This window comes from Zeugodacus cucurbitae, chromosome 3, assembly GCF_028554725.1.
Source record: "Zeugodacus cucurbitae isolate PBARC_wt_2022May chromosome 3, idZeuCucr1.2, whole genome shotgun sequence".
NCBI classification, from domain to species: Eukaryota; Metazoa; Arthropoda; class Insecta; order Diptera; family Tephritidae; genus Zeugodacus; species Zeugodacus cucurbitae.
In genome coordinates this window covers 46,603,170-46,630,975 of record NC_071668.1, presented here as the reverse complement: position 1 = coordinate 46,630,975, position 27,806 = coordinate 46,603,170, and the positions used below count along the sequence as shown (strand labels likewise).

The 27,806-nt window shown below is 36.2% G+C and overlaps 1 protein-coding gene across 1 annotated transcript; it reads left to right on the top strand.

Annotated features, from left to right (window-relative positions):
- The first annotated feature begins 128 nt into the window (after nt 1-128).
- LOC105217970 (neurogenic protein big brain) lies at nt 129-27,675 on the top strand. Its single transcript, XM_054227220.1, has 5 exons — nt 129-812; nt 2,700-2,866; nt 3,651-3,777; nt 24,868-25,075; nt 25,934-27,675. The coding sequence occupies exons 1-5, from the start codon at nt 625-627 to the stop codon at nt 27,359-27,361; spliced, it is 2,118 nt and encodes a 705-aa protein (XP_054083195.1). The 5' UTR covers nt 129-624; the 3' UTR covers nt 27,362-27,675.
- The last annotated feature ends 131 nt before the right edge of the window (nt 27,676-27,806 follow it).

Genomic DNA, 27,806 nt, shown 5'->3' with positions numbered 1-27,806 from the left:
AGTGTTGGTGGTGGTTGTTGGCTGTTGCCTTTTGTGTGTGTAGCGGTGGCGTATGCATCGTAGGTGGTGAGTTTGTTGAATTTTTGACTTTTCGATGCATTGCATTTTGGTTCAAAGAAATCGAGTTTAACAAAGTGCTGTTTGTAGTTACGCGGCAGTGGTTCAGTGCAGTTGTGCTATCAGAGCATCCTTAGTTTAAATTGTGCCGCGTTTGAAGTCGTAGTTTACCTTTATGATAGGCCAAGAATGCCAAGAAAAATAAAGTGAATTAATAACTAAAACTAAATTAATGCAAGTTCTTACTTTCCAAATTTGTGTGTGTAATACATATTGATACGAAAAACTTGCAGTGAAAGTGGCCTACAACAAAAAGATCAATTAAAATCAATTTGATTCAATTTGCAAACGGCGCGCTTGTATGCTGGCGTATAAATCTTAATGCGCACAGTTCTCAAAACCCATACATTCATAAATACCAACGAATGAGTGCATTTATGTTTACAATTGCACTATAATATTTAGTGCTTACAACTTCTTTGCATTGTGGACAGAATATTCGAAATAATTAACAACGTTTTGCTTCATATTTCATATAAAATAGTTTTATTTTAAAAAGTCTACACAATGACTGACGAAAGTTTACACACAATACCGTTGGAGCACAACATTGACTATCACATTATGTCACTTTTCGAGCGTCTGGAAGCGATGCGAAAAGACTCGCATGGCAATGCCATCAACAACCGGCTTTCAAGCACCCTGCAACCGAAACGCAATATGCAGGGCGAAGTACGGACTTTGGAATTCTGGAGGTGCGTTTTATCACAAAATAAATAAACAAATTTTATTTCAGATTTTATGATTAGTAATACGCATAAATACGTATGTATGTAGGCATATAATTGAAAGAATGAATATCACTTGAATACATCATTTATTTGTAGTCGTAACTGATGAATTTCACATTTTATTATTTTGAACTATTAATGCTTTGTTTTATATGAGAGCTTGTAACTTTTAATATATGTATATAAATCATTTATATTACTACTGTTGTAAAGATTTATAATAAGAGAAGCATCATATAATAGTAAAATTTATGTATTAACCAGAAATTGTTTCAATAAAAAATCATTTCTAGGCTTTCGTAATTAGACTTGTTTCATTTTTTTTTTTTTTAATAATTCATTTAGGACTATATTATCTTATTTTGAAATCATTCCTGGGCTATCGTAATTCGTATTTGACTTGTTTCATATTTGTATTTATAATTTTAATAAATTGTTTAGGGTTATATTTTTTAATTGAAGTGAAACACTGAAATACATTTACAATTTAGAATTGAAAGGAAATAATATTGTTTATATATTTTTTGCAGCAAATACTCTACTTCAATTGATTTTTTAAAAAAATCTTGACATATTTACATACAGTTGAACTTCCATAACTCGAACTTCTATAACTCAAAGTTCTCCATAAATAGAGCTCTTGGATAGGATATAGAAGTCAAATTTCATACAAATTATCATCCGAAACTCAGAAGTCTCTCTAACTCGATTTTTTTGTGGATTATGGTGATTCGAGTTAGGGAAGTTCACACTGTATATGGAAATGTACAAAAAATGTCACAGATAATATTATACATATGTATAAATTTTATAAAAAAGTAATATACAAAATAACATTATTAAATATTTTAAGTTAATTCTATATTTTAGTTGTATTAGTTTATAAGTGTAGTGTAAAAAGCTGAGATTTTTTACATTTGACAAATCACTTATTTTTACGGTCCTTTAGAACAAAGTTCTTTCTTCGAATTAATTTAATGTTTACTAACACAAAACATATGTACATATACTACACCATCTCATTTTGTATTTCTTTGAGGTTATATATTGAACATGTTTAATGTGTCAGCGAAGATATTAATTTTTCAATGAATTTCCGAAGGAGTCCCGCTCTTCACACAGCGGCACACATTAACAACCACATATGCACATACATATGCATGTACTTTGCAGTGACTGGCCGGCTTGTTACTGGGGCTTCACTTATAGTTGAATGTCACTATCATTTGCAGCTGTTGCACCCAATTTTCCAGTAAAAAATACCGTACAGCAGAAGCGAAACGATGGCGCACATATTTTTTGTTTACTTTGTTGTTGTTGGTGTAGTCATTTTTTTCGCACCAAAAACTTGAACCCGTCAAGACTCCTTGTGGGGCGAGCATTTCGATACTGACAACAACAATAAAAAAATCGAGTGACACTCCAACGCTGCTTGAAAACAGCTGCATATTTGTATTTACTTAAGCATAAGTACATGCCTGTTGTGTATGTATGTATGTGTATACGAATCTGTGGATACTTGTATTTAAGCGTGCACTTAAGTGTATAGGCACATGCATATAGAAGACACTCGAAATAAATATGTTAATATATTTCTATGTATAAATGTTACAACTTAGTTTTAATCGCAACGAAATCATGCTTAATTATTGTACCACACCGCCATTTGTGCTTGTTTTAAGCGATTACATTAAGCTTTATTATATTTTTATTTACATCTGCACATAGTAGGACGTTTATGTTTATATTTATGTATAAAGCTATCAATTATTATAGTTATTTTATAGCATATGTAAATTTGTTTGACTCTTACTTCAACTTGAGCTTTTGTTGTTCTTTCCCCCCTCACAGATCGATCATCAGCGAATGTCTGGCGTCATTTTTCTACGTGTTCATCGTTTGTGGGGCGGCAGCCGGTGCTGGCGTTGGTGCCAGCGTTTCTTCAGTGCTGCTGGCTACCGCTTTGGCTTCTGGATTGGCTATGGCTGCATTAACACAGTGCTTTATACACATATCGGGTAGGTGGCAGTCAAAAGTTTTGTATACATATGCTTCGCAAACAAATATATGTACATACGTACATTTGCGGATTCATGTAAATATGTAGTTACTTTAAATCGTCATAAAGAAGTGCGATAACTTGTCTCGAGATAGTTTTGCATCTTTGCACAATTGTCTGGGGACCGGATATCATTCGATTGGGGATAGTGCTGTTGTTTGAGCATTTATTTGCAACAATTGGATTAAATATTATTTACTAATTAAAGCTTTGTCATGATTTGAGTCTATGATCCATGGTCTGATTATTTCACACTAAATGCTTTAAATTGGGTATTTTAAATATAGAAACATCATATATATACATATATAATATAATATTTCAAAAATGAGATAATGGAACAATTACTGACAACCAATTGTATCTTCTTACAACTTTTGAAAGTTAAAAATTTATATTTCACAAATTATTTGAATAATTTGATGACTGACATTCTCAATATCAAAATTTAAAATAAAATAAATCAGACTACAATCACGCTTAACTTGCATAGAATGCTATTTGGAACCCATCGATTTTGAATCCCATCGGCTTTTTTTCATGTACAATAAATAAATTAAGCTTTAATTAATATATCAACACCTTGAATATTGACTATTTCCGAACTTTCTTTATTTATTTTTTTTTATTCTTTAAATATCTGTAATTGTACACATATCCTCTCATGATTACCTCGAATCGTCGCATGTAGCATACTTCTGATTTTTATTCTAATTACAATTTTTATTACCACTCATTAACAGGTGCCCACATAAATCCGGCTGTAACATTGGCAGCATGCATCATTCGAGCCATATCACCAATTCGTGCTGCCATGTACATAACGGCACAATGTGGTGGCGGCATTGCAGGAGCGGCATTGCTTTATGGGTAAGTAGAGCATGTTTTCAAATATAAATGAGACCAAAGTAGAGTGTAAATGGCAAAAGGCATACAAGTTGAAGTTCTCGTAACAGCAAAAGTGCAATAGCACACTTAGCCACAGAGGCTTGGTATGTGCATATGAGTACTGTGCAGGCAAATCGTAGGAAACTTTGAATAGCATATTATACAGAGCATAACTCTTAAGCTAGCGTTAGCAGTATTAAAAATTTTGACAAAAATTTATACATTTTTTTCGCATAGATTTTTGTTATTTTTCAAATTGAATACAAGATTCTAAAGGTTTGGTGATCTTATTAGTTAAAACAATGATGTCATAAATAGAATATTGAATATGTATGCAACACTTTTGGTGTGCAAACTTTTGTTACACGGTGTATAAGTACACTGTATGAAATAATAAATTGTGATGCTGTAATATGTTTATTTACATGCAACTTAAATGCAGTTGTAAGCCCTTAAAAAGTTAGTACGATTTTTATTTTTTGTGTTTTTGTAATTAAAAAGTTTATAAAATATTTTGTTAGCTACACAATATAACTTTATACAATGATGTGCATATTTTTGTATATACAAAATAGAAAATGCAAAAATTACATCTCAGGAAGCTGTAAAGCCTTGCCAAAATTAGCTTTAAAGAGCTTTTTACTTTTTTCAAATATATTTTTTTTATTTTACAGCTTCATGTGTTCTTTAAAATATATTCAAACAATACACAACATCATAAATTTATTTTCGTTGAGGAGAACCACAATTTTGTGGTCTGTGAACGATTATAGTCACTTCTCACTTTCAAACCGCAAATTTCGCAAATTTCAAAGCATTTGCATTTCGACCTGTATGCGTTGCATGTGAATACACAAATATCTACATTTGCATATGTACATACTATATGTACATAAGTATGTAATAATATTTTAAAATTTTTTAAAATTGCTTGCGGGAGAAATCATAGTAACACCCAATGCATTATTTTTGGACTTATTTTTGAGAATATACCATGCATATAGAGTAGTAGCGGATTTGAAAATACCTTCTACTTCGTTTTTCAATGTACAATTATAGTTTTAGGTATAAAATGGGGTCCAATTAATACTTGCAATAATCACAAATTTATTATTATTTACCTTGACAAATAATGAAAACAGAAAATGCCCAAAGTGAGCGGAACGGGACAACAAAGATGCTAATAAGTTGGCCGATTTGAATGAACCCAAAAGCCAAATGCGGATGGATGTTTGACAGCTGTCTTTATCATGCACAAGGGGGAGCCAATTCGTTAATTTCCGAATCAGACCTCTCTCATTATTGCAGCAATTATAGGAGAAAAATCGAGTAGGAAATCGGAAAATGTTGAATATATGCAACTCACTGCATGTAAAATATTAAAAAAACATAATTTTATAAATTTTTTTCCTAAAATATTTTTAATATTAGAACGGCCTTTTGCACTCTTGAACAACATAGAACACAAAAACAGGATGATTCCTTTAAAAATACTAAAATATTTCTCTATAATGCTACTTTTCTCCTGCTTTATAAAGAAATAAATTGATTGTATCCATAAATATCCTATGCAACTGCTGCTTCTACAATAGGCATGAAACTGGAACCAGCCAGCGAACAGGATACGGACATGTAGAAGTGTTAGTGCCCTCAGGTAGTACATTTCCCCCCTGAAATCTCAAACTATTTATGCTATGCACCATGCATACGCTACCTACCTGTTTAATGGTTATATGATATTTACTTTGCCTCGAACGTATCCTTTCAAATGCGTATACGTTACGCATGCACACTATTGACATCCTGTTTGCCTATTTGAAATTCCAACACATTTTTCTATTGCACAAACACATTTGTATGTACTCTATGTGCTTACAGTCATAGAGGATGGTGCGTCCAAAAGAAAACATCTGCTTCAGAGATTTAACTGCACCGAACAAGTTGCCAAGGATTTTCACCCTCGATCGGTCGACGCGATAAATATGGCAGGAGAAAAGAAAATGAAAGACAATGCTGATAGGTTTCTAAAGAATCTATCTATACACATACACATATACATACATATGTGTGTATACAAACGTTGATAACTAAACCGATTGGTACAGTCTTTTCTGCATTGTCACGGCTGAGGATCGTTGGGCACCACTAATTTCAAGGATAAATCGCTGTAAATACACACCATACATACACATGTATGTAAAGCATTATACACACATGCGTGCATTACATTGGCGTAGGTGTGCGGTGCGATCAATACACTCACACCGATGTGCGGGACTCTTGCGAGGATAACAGCCATTTTTAATAGAATTCCGCTTTGACGAGTGAACACGTTTTTGGAATTTTGTAAAATCATCGACATTATCAATGCTTTGGACAGTTTTGTCTTGAAATTTATTTTCACTCTAAATATGTATGGGTATTTACGCTGCAAAGCATTGTTGTTGCTGCAGCGGTTGTCTCTACATATGATGGTGCTGCGCGTATAATGAAGCGATGGTATCGATCGTGTAGTCTGTTCAACATCTGTTTCATTTTGAATTGAGCATTAAAAAATCATGTTTCAAATACATACTTATACACACACGCATTGGTTGTAGTTGTTGTATATGGTATGGTATATGGAGCTCAGGTATACTGTTCGTTTTTTTAAATTGTGCTCTGGTTTTTTGTCTTCCTTTTTGTACACAATTATTAAGCACACTTCGGTTTGCGTCTTTCCTTTTTGCGGGACACGTTCTGTCGGAGAACTCACTTTCGGCGCTCATCTTCAGCAGCTGCAAATGGGGGCCTTTGTCTTTTATGCGTTTGCATCTGCGCGTTTTAACTCTTAAAGACAGCGGATTAATGATTCGTAAACATGTGGCAAACCTCCTCCAAGTGAACGCGAAGAGGAATTACTCAAATTATTGTCCTACATAAAAACACACTTACACACATACTTTTTACTCGTCTCCATCCATTCTTTCTTTTTAGTCTAACTTTGAAAAGGAGATAAAGTACTTTAATTGACTTTATGTAGTCTACTGTTCTTAAAAATTAAATGTCTTAAATATTTAAGTAAATACACAGTGAAATCGTATTAACTCCTAAGTTTGTTACTCTGAAAACCGCCATAAATCGTATTGTAGATTTCGTACTTTGGAAAACTTTTTTTTTAAATTAATCTTCATAATTAAATAAAACTAATTTGATTTTTCGATATATTTCAATTGTATTTTAAACAGTAAATATTCGATTAACAATAAAAATAGACGAAAACATCACGAAACAACTGGTAGCTGGGAGAACTTAATTTACATAAATATGAAAAAAAGTATACAAATGATAATTAAATGGCATGAAATAGTTGACTTGGTTAATAATTTGCACTAAATTCACTATTTTTAGTTATTCGTTCACAACTTCGCTGCATACTTTTCCCCCAGTTTGTGAGATCGCTACTTTGGGGTTGTATATCAAGCGTCCAGCCCAAAAATCATTCAAAATTTTTTAATGTTTTTTATGCTATTTGTGGTTTGATATCACTGCATACATACATTTTCTATAGCATTGAAGTCCGGCCTAATCCAATATCCTAACTTTTTCCTTGTCTTACTCTTTTAGATCATTCTACTACATAAATATCCAGTTTATATATGGACTCAAATAAAAATTAATTTTATTTTTAAGTATATCCAAATACTAATACCATCCATTTTATAATTTTTGTGAACAATTTGCACAATATTATAAAAAGAAAATACGACTCAGACCATCAATCTTCCACCACAGTGGTATATATAGGGTTAAGGGCTTCTTTGGTTCACTTAGGATTAAAAGCTTTAACCTGTAGACAATGTACAATTGTTTTTCCATATGAACTCTTCCTATTTATCTCATTTTAGTCGCTCTGAATCGTTCTTAACCAAATCTACATATTCAATAAAAGTTCTGGATGTTCCAAATGGTTCAATGAAGAAAATATGCTGATTTTGAAACAAATAACACTTAAAACCGGATGTAAGGGGAAAACACACTAATACTAATAATATCACTCGTGTATGCATTTAAGTAATTTATGTTTTTTTTTTAATTTTATACATGAAGAAGCTTAATATAAGGGCTAAGTGTTCTCTACTGTTCATTTCCATTTAAAATTGAAACATAAATTACTTAAAAAATTAACCGAAAGCAACCAGCAACAACTTCATGCAATGCACTTACTTTTGCCATAAATACTTGCTGTTATGGGAAGGGTCTCAGTTTCAAGTGGTTCATTATGGTGATGCTGTTGTTTCTTATATTTATATTGGTGTGTACTTCAGAATACTTTGAAATAATACACGATTTCAAAACTGACTCAAATATTCATTATTCATATTTTTTATTTTAAAGTACAGTGAGCACGCGAGAGATAGAGAGAGAGAAGAAACTAACGAAAACTAAAAAAAAAAAAAATATTTTTATAAAAACAAAAAGTGTATTCTACACATGTAGACATTTTCAATGCCTGCACATATAGAATTACCGGATTTTTTAAATAAAAAAACAAAATCGTGCTTCAATCGTCCTATTTTTTGTTAACCGTCTTCTTTATTAATTAGGAAAATGGTATGCATACAAATGTCTCTCCTTATTTCTATGATATTTTACATTTATGTAAGATTGTGTCAGGGAAATTAAAATGCTTGTTGTCACTCCTCATTTCCGATATACAACTTTCGTAAAATTAGCGTGAGCAATGGTTAATTTCTCATATAATTTTCGAGCGATTTCTTGCATAATTTATTCGATTGAAAGCAACCGCTGATTGCTTTAGCTGCAATGAATACAATAAATGAAGAAAAAACGCACCAATTGACTTTAAGAACGTGCACAACGTGGCGGCATGACATTGATGCGGCGCTCCAATGGACAGCTGCAAATGTCCGGTCTACTGAACCACGCAGTGCAAGCGTCAATGCCACGAGTTAGGATAACTCTGCTGCTAACTGAACTTCTTTCAGCTTAAGCAATGCCCACCAATGTGGCAATAAAAATACGAGTAGTCACATACGCTTTTATACAAATATATGTATGTACATGCAATAACATACTATACACGTGACGGATTTGACTTTTTATTGCCGGGCCGGTGGACTGCAACTCATTTGAATCGGACTAGTTCTGCAGGAAACTCAGTGTTCAGTGCGCTCGACTGCTAGCAAGAGACAATGTCCAGCAAGAGTTGAAATAAAAAACACTCAACAACAACAACCACAATGAAAATCAAAAAGTCAACAAATGTACAATACGTTGGCGTTAAACATAAAAGCGAAGCTGAAAGATATTTTTTAATGCCTGCTATAGTCATCCTTCGTCGCAGGCAGCTGGTGAAATCGAAATGTAACGCAACAGGACGGAGTTAAAAACAAAGCGTACAATTGAGTGAGGAAACCGAATTTTGGTTTTTAAAAAATACCACCTGCCACTAAAAGTCATCTTAAGATATATGTACATATGCAAGTAAGTGCGTGTGTGTATGAACAAATGAATCTTGTCCGTACGCTCTTAAATGTTTAATATGATGCTTTTATATGCATGTATGTATGTATGTATATCCGAATAATGCACAAAAATACCCGTGCTGCGTGCCAAGACGAGCTGAAGATGTGAGATATGTTAGCACTTCCTTCGGCACAAAAGGAAGTTAAGTAAAATTAAATGGTAATTTGTATGGAAGGTGACCGGTTAAAAGTGCATACCTACATACAAATAATTATCAATGTCTACACATACTTAGATGTGTACATATAATACGTATATAAGCACGTATGCATATATGCCACGTTCCTAAAGGCTATCGCTGATTTCTTATAAGTATTATAGTTAAATAATTGTTGATATGGTTGGACACATGTGTGGTTCAGTATGTACATATGTATTATGTATGTGGATATTTGTATGCTGATAAAATAGTCGGTGTACTTGAAAAGGACACTTTCGATAATAATGTGGTGAACGTAGTTTCAATGCTTTGTGATTTAAATACGGAATTTATAAACGATTGTACACATACACATAAACATGTGGTATACATAGCAACATACATATGTATTTATATGCACCATGTAGTAAACACTAAATTAATCAGCAAAACATATACATATGTCTGTAGTTCTCAAGTAGATACTCCTATTTGAAATCAAAGTATTTTTATTACCTATTTTTCAATAAAGTTGTTACACAAAAAAGTTAAGTCAATTCGTCGTTATAGTGCTTTCTTTTTATACTCTCGCAACAAATGTTGCTAAAGAGAGTATTATAGTTTTGTTCACATAACGGTTGTTTGTAACACCCAAAACTAAGCGAGTTAGATATAGGGTTATATATACCAAAGTGATCAGGGTGAAGAGTGGAGTTCAAATCCAAATGTCTGTCTGTCCGTCCGTCCGTCCGTCCGTCTGTGCAAGCTGTAACTTGAGTCAAAATTAAGATATCTTGATGAAACTTGGCACACTTATTTCTTGGCACCATAGGAAGGTTGCTTTCGAAAATGAGCAAAATCGGACCAAAACACATAAAGTGCCATAACTAAGCCATAAATAAAGCTATGGAAATAAAATTTGGTATGAAGGATTACACTATGAAGGGGCATATTTGGATGTAATTTTTTTTGGGAAGTGGGCATGGCCCCGCCCCCTACTAAGTTTTTTGTACATATCTCGCAAACCAATAGAGCTATATAAACCATACTTTCTGCAGTCGTTTTTTTTAGCCACTTCCTAATGCAGTCCAAAAATAAAAGAAATCGGATAATAACCACGCCCACCTCCCATGCAAAAGTTAGGTTGAAATATATATGACGAATATGTGGGTCAAATTGTGTATTATATAATATAAATAAAGTTAAATAAATAAATTGCGAGAGTATAAAATGTTCGGTTACACCCGAACTTAGCCCTTCCTTACTTGTTTAAGATTATTTTAAACGAGTACCGATTTGGGCAGTCTTTTACTGAAAAGAGGGCAGACTAGTTGAATTTTTCACTTCTAAGGTGAAATTAATTTCATCGTAAATTAATCCTGCCTAAAGATTAAAAACATATCAACGGATTGACTAATCTCGTTAAAACGTATTCCCAAAAATATGTATAAATATCGCTGGCTTATGGGCTTAAGTTCTTGAGTCTGTAATAATTAAGAATGAGCTCTTTCATACATAAACTTTTGCAATTATATATTTAGGGTACTCACAAGTTGTCATAAAGTTATAAGTCATAAATGAAAATACTATGGTTGTGAGCAATCGTTATAATTTTGTTGTGATAAATCTGTAGAAAAATCGGATTGACTGAAAAACTAAAATATTCCATATACAACGAACAGAGCGCACTTAGTCGTAATTGTGAAAATTTATTTTGTAAGCAATCCAACAACAATTTTTTTAAACAAGTGTAAAAGTTCAAAACTTTGATTCTACTACACTTTACGACAACTTGTGAGTACCCCAATTATATGTTATTATTTTATTATAACAAATACATATCTACATATGTGGCATTACGTTTTTTTGAAACCATGCAACCAAATTTTACATCTGAACATCTTTAATAGGTACAGTTGTATGTATAGCACACGCGTAAATTGGTTAACTGTTAACGTTTGACCCTTTAAACCACCACTGCATTAATCATTACATGCACCACCTGTTTCATTATTGCCGAACAATTTAACAGTCCGAAGCACTTGTGTGCAACCGATCCTTATTCCTACCCATACATACATATGTAAGTATGTACAACCGCAAACTCTCAGACATTGGACACACACTCATCACGCCAATTTACTCAATTGAATTTAAATTAAATAAAAAACGCATTAGTTTTCGGCTTTTTTGTGCACAACCATTTGCACATATGCAAGTTTTTTTTGTTTGGTTGTTTTGGTTGCACCCACTTGGGCGATAAAGCCAAAACCCACTGCCGAGTGCGGCTCATCACAATTAATCAAAGTAACGCATTGACAATCTGGGGTGTTTTTTGTTGTTGTTTGTGCTTCCAACACAAGGATTGTTGTCGCTGCCCATGTCTGGCGTGCGATATCTCCTCTAATCTGCCAGCACAAAGCACTCAGCCCAGTACATTCACAGAAAGGAATTGTTGCAGCAGCTAAACCGCTGTACACACATACATACATACAGCTGTGGGTGTGTGTGTGTGTTTACATAAATTAAAAATTATTTTAAGTGAAAAACTTACCCTGAACTGTTTACATTTGTGGTGCCTTTGAATTTGATTCAACGAAAATTTTCACACTAGCTGAAGTGTCCAGTGAGATAAATTAATTTTTTTTTCGAGTGCTATTACCGAGAACAACAGTTATGACACAATTGTGCAGAGTGAATTTTAGGTGTTATGAGAGGTGCTTATATATTATATATAGTATATGTGTATTAGAGCTATTGGTATTCGACTAATCGACTAACCGAATTAACTGAATAGGGTGTTATTCGAATAATAATATTCGGTTTGCACTATTCGGATAGTCGTAAGTTATCGACTATTCGATTAACCGCTCATTTCCGACTATTCGGTTAACCGTTCGTTGTCGACTATTCGAATAGTGAAAGTTCATTAAATTTCTATGTTTATTGAAAAATGTGAGACTCATGAAAAATGCGCACAATTAATATTTTCACAAATGAAAATAAACAAACATCAAAGGCTGCTTGGATTTCAAACAATTTTCATTTATTCAAATGCTCGCAGCGGAGCAACTATTCGAATAATGACAGCAGAACAACTATTCGAATAATCGTAGTAGAACGACTATTCGAATAGTCGCAACATTACGACTAATGGAATAGTACTAACCGGTTAATATTCGTACGAACGGTTACAAACCGGATATTCAAATAATCGGTTTTCAGGTTAATCGAATAATTTTAAGAGCCCTGATGTGTATATATGAAGTGTGTTTATAATTACTCTACAGTAAAGCATGTAAAACATCGTTAGCAACTAAATATTCTAAGCAAAATAAAGAATATAAAGTGCCGTTCCAGATTCTTATTCATTATTAATTTTTTATATTTTATTTTAAATGCACACTAGTAACAGTTTAAACTGATACGAGACTGGTAGATTTCGTGTCGAAAACAAAATGGCATATTTTCCGATACCGATTTCGAGTTCACTAAAATTCATCTCTGTCTAAAATATACCTACCAAAATGTTTCCATAAGACTGCGTAACACTTTAGTTCTTTAATAAGTGATAATAACCAAATTAAAGTCAATCACATCCTAAAGTTCACCATAACATACTTATTCAAACTCCATTAAGTGTAAGCAACCTAAATGTCATCCTACTTTGGAGAAGCCTGTAACTGCAATAAGAGTGAGAGGGCGAGTATGAGAAATAGCGGGGTAAAACCATGCTGCACTTAAAGTGTAAATTCCTTTCAAAGTGGAACTACAATTTCAAGCTTTTAGCCACCCATCAGGTGATGCATTCCCCTTAGCGGTGAATCCGTTAACCAACAAACATATCTCGGTGTACCCAGCAACCATGTGTATCCATCTCCGTTTTTATCTTCTAACCACTCAACATGAGCAGTTTTCGTCGCGTGAAACCACTTTATTCCGCATTGCTGTGTTTATAAATAAACCATTCAAACGGAGTTTTGTTTACTCGCCCACCAACACATTTACATAGGCGTACTTACTGTGGCTCCTATGTTTTGTTATGTCGTTGTTTAGAGTGTTTTACGTTAACAGGTTGCGTGACTTCAACGGCCTCAGAGATTTTCGCTACTCTGGCGTAAACAAAAAAATTATATTTTTGTAGCAGTCCGTTGTAACGAAGAAAAGAACCAAAACAAAAACTGAATGAAAATTAGAAAAGGTGAAGCAGATGAGAAGCGTCTGCCAAAGTAAAGTGGGCCATATGAAAGCGACTTATTATATAGGGATGTGTGGTTATTTGAATATAGAGTGTAGAGTGATTAGTGTCACTAAAAAGCATTTAATTCTTACTGTTAGATGTTTTTTAGAATTAACTTATATATTTGTCTAATGTGAATAAACTTCAACTAACATAGTAGATTGCATTTTTGCAGCAAATTAGCCAGCTTTGTTAGTTTAAAGAAATTTAGAAGAATTCTTAGCTCTTCCTAGTATAAAAGCAATATTCCTTTTCCATACCTTCAAATCCGAGTTTTTTTTATAATCTCTAAAGTGTTTCCTAGAGCCCACAATATTCAATTAACGAATACAAATGACATGTTCTTAACAGTTACGACTTTATTGCTGCGGCATAACAAGTGAACCAGTAAAAATGTCATAAATTATGCAAAATGCGGACGAAACTTTCCGCGTTTAAATAAATGAATTGGAATATGTGCAAAAGTCAAATACTTTTATGATTTTACTCTTGGTTTAATTGTAGCTTTACTTGTAAAAAATGTAAGCGTTTGCCGTGCAATATTTTTTCACGCAACCCCTAGCCTAGCCTAGTCCTAGTCATACGTATTTATGTACTCTGGATGTGTGTTGGTTAGGTGGTGGGTCTACTATTTTGAGGCGCATATTTAATTGCATTAAATGTATGTATGTTTGTATAAACGTATGTACAAGGGAAATATTACTGGTTCTTTCCAAAATGTCAAAAAGTCCATAAATTGCAATCAAATGAGAAATGGTATATTATTTTCGAAAGATTACTTCCCTTGCAAGTACTACTACTACTTGTTATTAATTATACGATTGACATTTCGGAAACCACTGCTGTTGTTAGTGGTAGATGTTGATAGCGCATGCAATTGCTTTAGATAACTAAATTGTTTAATACACTGCTAACATTTCTATAAGTAACTGTAGATTGGTTCGTTTCAACTGACATTAAAATTTGTTTAATTAAATACATATGTACGTACATGTAAATAACCCTATGATGACCATAAAAGGAATATTTAAAATATTACAGTATTTATTTACAAATTTAAAAATATTGCTACATAGTCTACTAATAAAAATTGTCGTATACAAAAAAACAACGCTTGCCGTTTACAGCATAACTCATTATTGGTTCATCTAATCGTTAATCGACTTTGAGATTATGGAAAAATTAACTAAACACAATGAATTTGAGCACAAGTATATTTGAAGCGCAGCACAAAATGAACTGTTATAACAAGTTTTAAAATTTTACAAAATATTATTTATATTTTTTTTATTAAATGTTATACATATTACTTTGAAATATATGAAATTAATTTCAAGCAAAGCGATATGCTTCATTCAGCAATGTAAGCAAACAACCTTTGCATTCAACCCCAGAAATATTGCATTCCGCATTAATATCCGTAGGGAATATACATATTTACATATTCATTTATACATATGATGTCTCTGTAAACTTTTTCGCAGATCTTATCACCAAAGTCCTCAGAGAAAACAGACACTTCTCATAAGTACAAGTAATCCTTGTTATTGAGCTGTGAATATGAATGCACATACATACATACTTACACAAGTCAGCACTCGCATACATAAAATAATGCTGCAAATATTGTCTCTATGCAAATATTTAAACATCAACTAAAGGTGCATGAATAGTTATGACCTACAAGCAATCGTTCATGTATGATTTGGCGATAAGTCTGAGTTTTATTAAAGAAGTTTCGTGTTGTTATATATAATATATATATATATATATATATACTATATATACAAATATATGTTTGATTACAATACATAAATACACACGAATATATCTACATATATATAATAATTTTTAGGAAAATATTTAAAGTTGATTCAATTCTTTGTCCTTGCACTCTCTAATGAGCACTTACATATGTACAAACTTATGTACACTGATGCACAATTTGTTATTGTACTATTTCTCTTTCCGGCAGATACAAATTATTTTCAAACTAGCACATTTATATGCACATAGACTGTACATATGTATGTACATACATATGTAATTCGTAAGTCATTAAAACTTTTGCTGATAAAGTTAGCAAATGTGTTTTAGTGCCACAATATTCCTGCATTTATGTGGTGGTCCAAATACGAGTAGCTCGTTCGAGAAAGAATACATTTATGTAAAGTTGTGTTAAAAGATCAAAACAAAAAATAGCCTATATCTTTCCAGGAAAAACTTTTCAGAATTACTTTGTTTTTTTTTCGGAGAAAGAGGTTCCATAAAATCGTTTTTGAACGAAAAAAACTTTCTTTCGAAAATACTACTGGGGCTCGAGTGTTAGATTTAAAAAAATATTAAAAACATTCTCAAGTTATGGTCATTTCAAGTACCTTTCGAGTTATAAATAACCTTGTACTTAACCTTGTGCTGACTTAAATAGATTTTCAACCTAAGGTCAGGGCAAGTACCCTGTACAAACATTTGTGCACATCGCGGGGCGTAGTGCGAAAATTCTTCGTAATCCATCGGAGACAAGCTACAAATTAAGCTCTTTTGTAAGTTTATATTTCGGATGTAAGTAAGTACGAATGCACACACTTTCTTTACTCCACTTTGTTGTCAGCAATTAAGTAAACATTGCTGCCTTTCTTCGTTCCAACCGCTCAACAACCAACCAACTTATGATAATAAACACTTGCCACCGAGTGTGCGTGCCCTGGCAGTTTGCAAAATACTCTTGACAATAAGCACTTGAAGGCTTAACCGCTTTCACCCCTTTGGTGGCTGCTGCAAATGCAGGCTTCTCTATAAATACAACATATTGGTTTTTACTTACTTTCATGTGCTTTTATGCAATTTCACATTTGCGAATATTTCTGCACACATTTTGCACTCTTTGCTGCTGCATTCAATCGAACGCGTGTGCGCATGGCTTGGGAAAACTTTCATGGCCTGCCAAAACGCAACATAACAAAATAAAGTAGAAAACCATCCGTACAAACATAACAGGGTAATTCTTATTTTGTGTGTCAGCGTGCCCTTTTTTGACAGCATCCCTTTCACACACGCATAACCAAATACATGCATATGCAGCCATAATTCACTACAAAAATAGTTAACAATGTAACCGCAAGAACTCCGAAAAAAACAGAGGATTCAAAGTGCAGTATTTTGGAAAGGGTTTGCAGTCAGAGATCAACTTGAGTTTCAAATAAAACAAATTGCCAAAACTTTTTGGTAGAAACCATTGAAAAAACATTATTTTATTCGACCTCAAACCGCGAAAGGGTTGAAGTGATGCACAAATTGTAGATTTCTGGGTCAGTGTTTTTCACGAGATTATTGAATTATACGTGTTTTGTGACACTTCTGCTTTATTAATTGTACGATATGTAGTTATTAAATGAGTGGTTAGAACGACTTGTTGTGTTTATGAGTTCTCATACATACATAGATATTAATATTTTATGGACATGGTAAGAGTTTACGACACGACCTTTCCAGTTGCCTACTTGCAAGCACATAATTTCAGCCATATTGTAAGTATGTCATAGAATTTGTATCAGATGAATTTGTATCCTTTCATACATAGTTCTTATAATTCAATTTCAATAATTCCCTGACAGATGGTGAAGTTCTTGTTTGGATAAAATATCTGTTTGAGGTATGAATATGTTAACAAATTAAATAAAACAAAATTAGATGATGAGAGTAAGCTCTTCGTTTTAAAATCGGTTCCAAACAGTTTAGGTAATTTAGGGAATGCTCTGAAGTGTAATAAACTGTAACGAAAAAGCTTTAAAAGCTCACCGCTGAATTTCTAATGTGAATTACATCGATCTATGGTGAACTCGTCACTGCACGTTAGGGACACATGCGGTGAGAGTAGGGATCAAGCCAGACTCTAGTTGCCAAAGTTGCTTAGAGGGAGGCGAGGTGGAATCATCCAAGCACTTCCTCCTTCAATGTCCATTCATTCGCCAGACTAAGACTAACATACCTCGATAGGCACGCCTTCGGCGAACCCAGCGAAGTGACTGGAATCGGCATTAGCCGACTCATGAACTTACAACGGAGTCCAAGCGTTTTGTCACGCCAGAAGTATTTGGGTGTCACAATGAACTGTCGATGCTGTCTTAGTGAGATTTTCTGTAGATGCGGAGATCTATCCCTTGACCTAACCTAATCTAACATAAACTCAAAGGTGCAGAACTTATATAAAACCAATCTTCTTTTTTTGTTTCGATCAAATAAAGTGTTTATATTCTCAATACGTGTACTCTATTAGTATCCTTATTATATAGCCTGAAGGTGATTACTATATATGGGTCTGTCCTGCAGAAACTGATGATACAATTTAAGGACGTGATACAGTCGTCCAAAGTAGTTTTCCGATTCTGTGATAACAGTTTCAGTATGTAAGAAAGCTTTGAACAGCAAAAGCCTAAAAATAGGTTTTGTCTCCTATGTAGGGATTTATTACAAAAATTCAATATCGTCTACATGAATTGTAGTAATCTAACTATAGAAAAAGTTGCACATCTGCAAGCCCAAATGTTGATACAAAGCAATCAAAACTCAAAGAATTCCCAGAGAATCTCATATTCATGCAAACGATACACATTTACCATACTTTGCCTGAGAGTTCAAAAGGCATTGATGCTGATGAAACCAACGATGACAGGATTGCACTATAATTACCGTAAACTTGATACCTTGCCAAAAAAATAACACCAAAAAACACAACTGCAACAACAACAGTGTGCTCAATAAAAATTATTATTAACCAGAAACTCAATAAAGCTAGAACTTGAGCTGTTAACAGCTGCTTCACACAAAGTAATGCCGAAAATCAAAAATGTGAAAAATGAACAACAAAAAAAAAAGAACTTAAATAAAAGTAAAACAGAATTTAAGAATCAATCTTCTATGGGAGTACATGTGAACAGCTTTCGAATCTTGAAACGTTTCCGCACCATCATTGCCACAGTTGTATGTAATTGTGGTTGTGTTGTGTTGTGTGTGCTTTGGCAGTTTTGCCTCTTCGGTTCACTTGAGATTCATTCGCAGCTCTATAGCTATCAACAATCTGGACAGACACCTAAAAAGTTCTCAGGCCTCTGCTGTGAATCTGCTTGACCGTGAGAAAAATGCAAGCAACGTATCAACGGTGTGTCGTAGGTCGCCGCCAGAGCCAACGGACAGCGCATAGGGTACAGTAACGAGTACCTTGTGATCTTCAGTTTTTGCATTCGAAAGGTTCTACGTGCATAAAAACATTTACTACCTCTCTATGTGTGTGTGTAGTATAGTTCACAAGCACTCATTTTTTGTCGGTTTACTTGTGTATTTAAGTTTGTATATAGTTGTAATAATTATTTTTTTTTTTGGCATTGCTGAGATTTAATTTGTGTCACTTTTTTCGACAAATTTTCCAAAAATTCAATGAAGTGACAACATATTTTTTTAATTTTACACCGTTTTATACTCATACATATGTATGTATGTTAATCTAATCTAATCTAATTAGTGTTTAGGGCGTGATTTTAAACACTTTCAATTGGATTCTTCCCAGATTCAGCCCACTGAAGGGTTATATTAAGGTGTTAGGTGGGTTTCAGAGTTGAAAACAAGGATATTTTTAAACTTTTTTTAATTCATACAATCATATATTTCCTTTAAACAATTTAGCATATAAAAAATACATATACATACATTTTAACGAAAAAACTATTTTTTTTGCCAAATTTAGAATTTTACTCGGATCGGTTGGATATTTCTGGATAACATTTTAAACATATTGTAATGAGATAAAGAACATGTTTGCAAATTTTGAAATTTTGAAACCCACCTAACATCTTAAGTGCGGGTGTTGGTTTATTATTTAGATTCTCTTTTCTTTATTTTTTAAGCAGCTATTCTACTCTTTGTTGCCAATCTAACCGCGGCTATCTGGATTTTTAATATGCTACAATAATATTACATTTACTTTCGGCATTGAATTGAGTATATGTCCCATTAAGCTTTTCGATGCTATCCCAAAAGCAGTTGTGTTATTTCTGTAAAAACTCTCCATTGGCTTTATTTAGCTGAAATGTCTGATATTTTTTCGAATAAAAGATTAGCTGACAATGTTAGAAAACACTAAACGAAATAATATGTTCTCAATATCAAATATTTTTCTCGTTCATTTATGATGGCAAAATAAGATATATATGAAAATAGTCAATCAAATTCCGATCATAAATATATTCTGACCTCGAGTTGAAGTTAATATATACTACATAAGTATATACATATGTATGTAATCTCCTGAATTCAACCAATGATATATTTGGATTCCAATGGTATCGTTCTTATGAAATTTATTGAGAAAATTTGTAGAATTATAACTAAGACTTACAGCAATTCGGAAAAGAATATTTATAATGTCTTAAATATGAACAGTATTTATCTAAATATATATTTCAACGCTAGGGTGGGTAAAGAAGGTGTCTTTGGCACAACAGTCGGAAAATTCAGCCTCCATGACGAAACATCACCAAACGATCTGAGACTGTTCAACTTCGCTGGGGCCCGAAATATACTCGTCTGTAGTACTAGATTCCAGCATAAGAAAATCCATCAAGTTACTTGGCTGTCCCCGGATCGAATCACTCGCAACCAGATCGATCATGTTGTGATAGATGGACGACATGTCTCCAGTGTTTTTGATGTGCGTACGCTTCGTGGTCCCAACATCGACTCGGACCACTATCTTGTAGCAGCTAAGATACGCACCCGCCTCTGTGTAGAAAAGCGTACACGTCAACAAACACAAGGAAGGTTCGACATCGAGAAGCTGCAATCACAACCGACAGCCGAACGATTTTCTACTCGACTTGCACTCCTGCTCTCTGAGAGCACTCATCAGCATCTCGGTATAAGGGAGCTGTGGGACGGCATATCAAACTCCTTACGTACAGCTGCAACCGAAACCATTGGTTTTCGGAAAAGTCAAAAAAATAGCTGGTATGATGAGGATTGTCGTCTCGCAGTGGAGAGAAAACAGACTGCATACCTCGCAATGTTGCGATCGACCGCAACACGAGCGGGATGGGAAAGATACCGAGAGCTGAAGAGGGAAGCGAGACGCATTTGCAGACAAAAAAAGAAAGAGGCCGAAATGCGTGAGTATGAAGAGCTTGACAAGCTGGCCGACAGGGGTAATGCTCGAAAATTTTACGAAAAGATCCGGCGACTAACTGAAGGTTTCAAGACCGGAGCGCACTCCTGTAGGACCCCCAGAGGTGATCTAGTTATTGATGACCAGAGTATACTGAGTTTGTGGAGGGAACACTTCTCCAGCCTGCTGAATGGCAGTGAAAGTACAACACCAGGAGATGGCGAACCCGATTCCCCAATCGACGACGATGGAGCAGATGTTCCATTGCCCGACCGTGAAGAAATTCGAATAGCAATTACCCGCTTGAAGAACAATAAGGCGGCGGGTGCCGATGGATTACTGGCCGAGCTATTCAAATACGGCGGCGAAGAGCTGATAAGGTGCTTGCATCAGCTTCTTTGCAGAATATGGTCGGAAGAAAGCATGCCTGACGATTGGAATCTCAGTGTACTCTGCCCAATACACAAAAAGGGAGACCCCACAATTTGCGCCAATTACCGTGGGATAAGCCTCCTCAACATCGCGTATAAGGTTCTGTCGAGCGTATTGTGTGAAAGACTAAAGCCCACCGTCAACAAACTGATTGGACCTTATCAGTGTGGCTTTAGACCTGGAAAATCAACAACGGACCAGATATTCACCATGCGCCAAATTTTGGAGAAGACCCGTGAAAATAGGATCGACACACACCATCTCTTTGTCGACTTTAAAGCTGCTTTCGACAGCACGAAAAGGAGCTGCCTTTATGCCGCGATGTCTGAATTTGGTATCCCCGCAAAACTAATACGGCTGTGTAAGCTGACGTTGAGCAACACCAAAAGCTCCGTCAGGATCGGGAAGGACCTCTCCGAGCCGTTCGATACCAGACGAGGTTTCAGACAAGGTGACTCACTCTCGTGTGATTTCTTTAACCTGATGCTGGAGAAAATAATACGAGCTGCAGAGCTAAACAGAGAAGGTACAATCTTCTATAAGAGTGTACAGCTACTGGCGTACGCCGATGATATCGATATCATTGGAAACAACACCCGCGCCGTTAGTTCTGCTTTCTCCAGACTGGATAAGGAAGCGAAACGTATGGGTCTGGTGGTGAACGAGGACAAGACGAAATATCTCTTGTCGTCAAACAAACAGTCAGCGCATTCGCATCTTGGCTCCCACGTCACTGTTGACAGTCATAACTTTGAAGTTGTAGATAATTTCGTCTGTAGCACTAGATTCCAGCATGAGAAAATCCAACAAGCTACTTGGCTGTCCCCGGATCGAATCACTCGCAACCAGATCGATCATGTTGTGATAGATGGACGACATGTCTCCAGTGTTTTTGATGTGCGTACGCTTCGTGGTCCCAACATCGACTCGGACAAACACAAGGAAGGTTCGACATCGAGAAGCTGCAATCACAACCGACAGCCGAACGATTTTCTACTCGACTTGCACTCCTGCTCTCTGAGAGCACTCATCAGCATCTCGGTATAAGGGAGCTGTGGGACGGCATATCAAACTCCTTACGTACAGCTGCAACCGAAACCATTGGCTTTCGGAAAAGCCAAAAAAACAGCTGGTATGATGAGGATTGTCGTCTCGCAGTGGAGAGAAAACAGACTGCCTACCTCGCAATGTTGCGATCGACCGCAACACGAGCGGGATGGGAAAGATACCGAGAGCTGAAGAGGGAAGCGAGACGCACTTGCAGAAAAAGAAAGAAAGAGGCAGAAATGCGTGAGTATGAAGAGCTTGACAAGCTGGCCGACAGGGGTAATGCTCGAAAATTTTACGAAAAGATCCGGCGACTAACTGAAGGTTTCAAGACCGGAGCACACTCCTGTAGGACCCCCAGCGGTGATCTAGTGGTTGATGACCAGAGTATACTGTGTTTGTGGAGGGAACACTTCTCCAGCCTGCTGAATGGCAGTGAAAGTACAACACCAGGAGATGGCGAACCCGATTCCCCAATCGACGACGATGGAACAGATGTTCCATTGCCCGACCGTGAAGAAATTAGAATAGCAATTACCCGCTTGAAGAACAACAAGGCGGCGGGGGCCGATGGATTGCCGGCAAACAACACCCGCGCCGTTAGTTCTGCTTTTTCCCGCCTGGATAAGGAAGCGAAGCGAATGGGTCTGGTGGTGAACGAGGACAAGACGAAATATCTCCTGTCATCAAACAAACAGTCAGCGCATTCGCGTCTTGGCTCCCACGTCACTGTTGACAGTCATAACTTTGAAGTTGTAGATAATTTCGTATACCTAGGAACCAACATTAACACCGATAATAATGTCAGCCTTGAAATCCAACGCAGAATCACTCTTGCCAACAGGTGCTACTATGGACTGAGTAGGCAATTGAAAAGTAAAGTCCTCTCTCGACGAACAAAAACTAAACTCTACAAGTCCCTCATCATTCCCGTCCTACTTTATGGTGCAGAAGCGTGGACGGTGTCAACATCCGATGAGACGGCACTAGGAGTTTTCGAGAGAAAGGTTTTGCGGAAGATTTACGGTCCCTTAAACATTGGCAACGGCGAATACCGCAGAAGATGGAATGATGAGCTGTATGTGTTGTTCGACGACATAGACATAGTCCAGCGAATAAAAAAACAGCGGCTACGCTGGCTGGGTCATGTTGTTCGAATGGATGAAAGTGCCCCAGCTCTGAAAGTTTTCGATGCAGTACCCGCTGGTGGAAGCCGAGGAAGAGGGAGACCTCCACTCCGGTGGAAGGACCAGGTGGAGAAGGACCTGTCTTCACTTGGTATTACCAATTGGCGCCAAACCGCCAAAAGGAGAGATGCGTGGCGCACTGTTGTGGACTCGGCTATAACCGCGTAAGCGGTTTCTACGCCAGTTAAGAAGAAGAAGAAGATAATTTCGTCTACCTGGGAACCAGCATTAACAGCAATAACAATGTCAGCCTGGAAATCCAACGCAGAATCACTCTTGCCAACAGGTGCTACTATGGACTAAGTAGGCAATTGAAAAGTAAAGTCCTCTCTCGACGAACAAAAACCAAACTCTACAAGTCTCTCATCATTCCCGTCCTACTTTACGGTGCAGAAGCGTGGACGATGTCAACATCCGATGAGACGGCACTAGGAGTTTTCGAGAGAAAGGTTTTGCGGAAGATTTATGGTCCCTTAAGAATTGGCAACGGCGAATACCGCAGAGGATGGAACGATGAGCTGTATGTGTTATTCGACGACATAGACATAGTCCAGCGAATAAAAAAACAGCGGCTACGCTGGCTAGGACATGTTGTTCGAATGGATGAAGGTGCTCCAGCTCTGAAAGTATTCGATGCAGTACCCGCTGGTGGAAGCAGAGGAAGAGGGAGACCTCCACTCCGATGGAAGGACCAGGTGGAGAGGGACCTGGCTTCGCTTGGAATAACCAATTGGCGCCAAACTGCCAGAAGGAGAGATGCGTGGCGCGCTGTTTTGGACTCGGCTATAACCGCGTAAGCGGTGTCTACGCCAGTCAAGAAGAAGAAGATTTATCTAAAATAACAGATTATCTACAAAATATTGGCACAAAAACTTTTAAAATCACAAGAAAATAATAAAAATTAAATTGCTTTATTGTAAGTGAATATATTTAAAAAAACGCACTAAGGGTGCTTTAGTTCTGTCCAATACTGTCGGAAATTCTAAAATTGGTTACTAATTAACAAATTATAATTAGTTTGTGTGAAATTTTGCATTTCAAACGAAATTTCTTGTGCCAAGACTTGGAAAATTAAAAAAAAAAACATGTGTATGTTATACTTGTATAATAAATATATATATGTATGTATATATATAAATTATCGCAGTTTAATCCGAGGTCACAGAGATATATGTAATTCCTTTATATGCCCATAAATATCGTATGCATGTGCAGATGTAGGTGCACATCAACCTATTTAACTGCAAATACATTTATAAGATTAGGTTTTCATAATCATTTTTTCAGTATTTTAGTATTTTACAATTTTAAATTAATTATATCTTAATTTTTTTTCTACTTTTAGTGTTACCGTGCCTGGTTATCAGGGCAATCTACAGGCTGCAATATCTCACAGCGCCTCATTGGCCGCCTGGGAACGATTCGGTGTGGAATTCAGCCTGACTTTTGTCGTTGTACTCACTTATTTCGTTTCAACCGACTCCATGAAGCGTTTCATGGGCAACTCAGCCATCACAGTGGGGTGTGCGTACAGTGCATGCAGTTTCGTTTCTGTAAGTATATTCTATATAACTAGATTACTGTATATATAAGCACATATTACCTGTACACAAACGCATGACCGCTTAATTGCCATTATATGGCATATCCTTTTGACAATTTGTAACGTCAGTCAGCCGTGGTAATTTATTTAAAATAGACTTAAAAACTAGTTGGTATGAACTTTGCAGAGCAGTTAAAAATCAAATTCGCTATGTCGCAATGATAATGAGTAGGGCGGCGATAACTGTGACAACGTCGGAATTTACTCGTAAATTAAGGTAGCAATGAAACCCGATTAGCTCTGCGTACCCAAGAGCACGTTATGAATGTATGTAACTTCGCTCATACTCGTTTTAAGACATCCACTCGTACATACCTAAGTATACCTGTTGATGACATTGGTAGAAAACACCTGCCGTTTCGGAATTTTTAATGCGAATGTAGCCGATATAAAGAAGAGAACGGAGGTAGAAAATCAATGACCATTCAGAAATCTTGAAACTACACAACAATGCATTATTGTTGTTGTTGTACGCATTTGTTTATGTCCGTCTGTATGCGGCTGTGTTTAGTATGTCGTTATTTAAGCATAAAGAATTGAAAATATGATATAAAAAAATATGACAATTTCGCAACAATTTATAATATGCTTCATATATGAAGAGTATATCAAAATTAGCCAATTAAGCACACCATATTTACATAGTCTTAAATCTGTTAAAAGCTTTACGCTACATTTGTACTTAGGTTAACAGGCAGATCTCTGCATTTGCAGAAAATCTCACTTAGACAGTTCTGAACTCTGTCCTTTGTGGACATTTGTACTTACGTTAATATAATTTATATATATTTGTTTTTGTTTTTTACAGATGCCTTATTTAAATCCGGCTCGTTCGTTGGGTCCATCTTTTGTACTGAATAAATGGGATAATCACTGGGTCTATTGGTTCGGTCCACTTGTTGGCGGCATGGCGTCTGGCTTGTTATTCGAATATGTTTTCAGTACGCGTCGCAACTCACGTGTACACAAACCAAGTGTCGATAACGACTCTTCCTCCATACATTCCGAAGATGAATTAAATTACGATGTGGACGTTGAGAAGCCACACATGCCAGTCAAATATCCTCAAGGTACATATCCCCGTGGACAGACGAGCGCCAAAACTGCGGTCGCAAGTAACACTGGCACCATTCCTGGTGCAGCGAATTATTGCCAGAATCTGTACACAGCACCGCCGTTGAATAAATTCGATCAGCCAGAGCCATTATATGGAGGCACACGTTCCCTGTACTGCCGCTCGCCCACACTCACACGCACCAACCTCAACCGCTCACAGTCTGTATACACCAAGAGTAACACAGCTATTAATCGGGAGATTGTACCACGTCCGGGCCCGTTAGTACCGGCACAAAGTTTATATGGCATGCGTATGACACAAACACAAACGCAGGCGCAGTCGTCACATTTGCAAAATCAGAATGTACAGAATCAGTTGCAGCAGCGTTCAGAGAGCATATACGGCATAAGGGGTTCAACAAGGCAATCACAACAACAGCAGCAACAACAACAACACCAACAACAGCAACAACAGCAACAGCAGCATCAGCAATCTCATCAGCAGCAGTCACAACAGCAGCATCAACATCATCACCAACAGCAACAACATCATCAACAACAACAGCACCATCAACATCAACCAGCCCAACAACCTCAACATCACCAACCACAACCCAACAGTCAGGATGGTCAACAGGGCTTTCAGCCGGTATATGGCACACGTCATAATCCTAACCCAGTCGATGGTAATGTGAAATACGATCGTCGGCCCGAGTCAGCTTACGGCATGGCTATGCATCGAAATCGTGGCCAATCCGCACAATCGGATGACAGTTCATATGGATCATACCATGGCTCAGCAGTAACCCCACCGGCACGTAATCCAAATAGTGGTGAACCGATGCTCATGTATGCCCCACCACCGCCAATGCCATCGAGTCATTCCCAAGTCATTGCGCCACCGCCAATTCGTACTCAGTCAGAGCGCAAAGTAACGGCACCAGTTGTGGTGTCTCAGCCGCCGCAAATCACAACCGGCGTAGTCACATATTCGGCGGGTGCCGGACAAGGTATGCCACCACCACCACAACAGACCACGCAACAATCGCAGCAGCAACCACCGCCACAACAGCAGCAACAGCAAACGCAACAACAACAACAAATCTTAGTTCAGCAACATCAACCCACACAACAGCAACAACAACAACACTATGGCATGTTGCCAATGCGGAGCAATTGAAATAGGAGTTTACGCGTTGCCAACGCCAAGGACTATATGAACGGAAGTTTATAGATTAAATGCTCGAGACTTATATGTAAATACTATATTTATAATATTTATATGTATATTGTTCGTGAATTGAGCATTTCGAAAAATACGACTGCGTACCCTACGTATGTATGTATGGTATGAAAGTCGTGTATTTCAATATGAGGCATATTGCCTGAACTGTTTTAAATTGTTCGAAAAGTTGAAAACTACTTTAGAAATACATAAGTATATGTTGAACACAGGGACTTTAGTAAATATGTAAATAAATAACTAATAGCTCATATTTACATGCAGACATACATACATGCATTTCAGAGAATGTTCTTCCCAACTGAATTTATCTTTTTATACGTATCTAGTTCTTAACTCTAGTTATATTTTGCAATTTGTAATAGTTTTATGTTAAGTGATT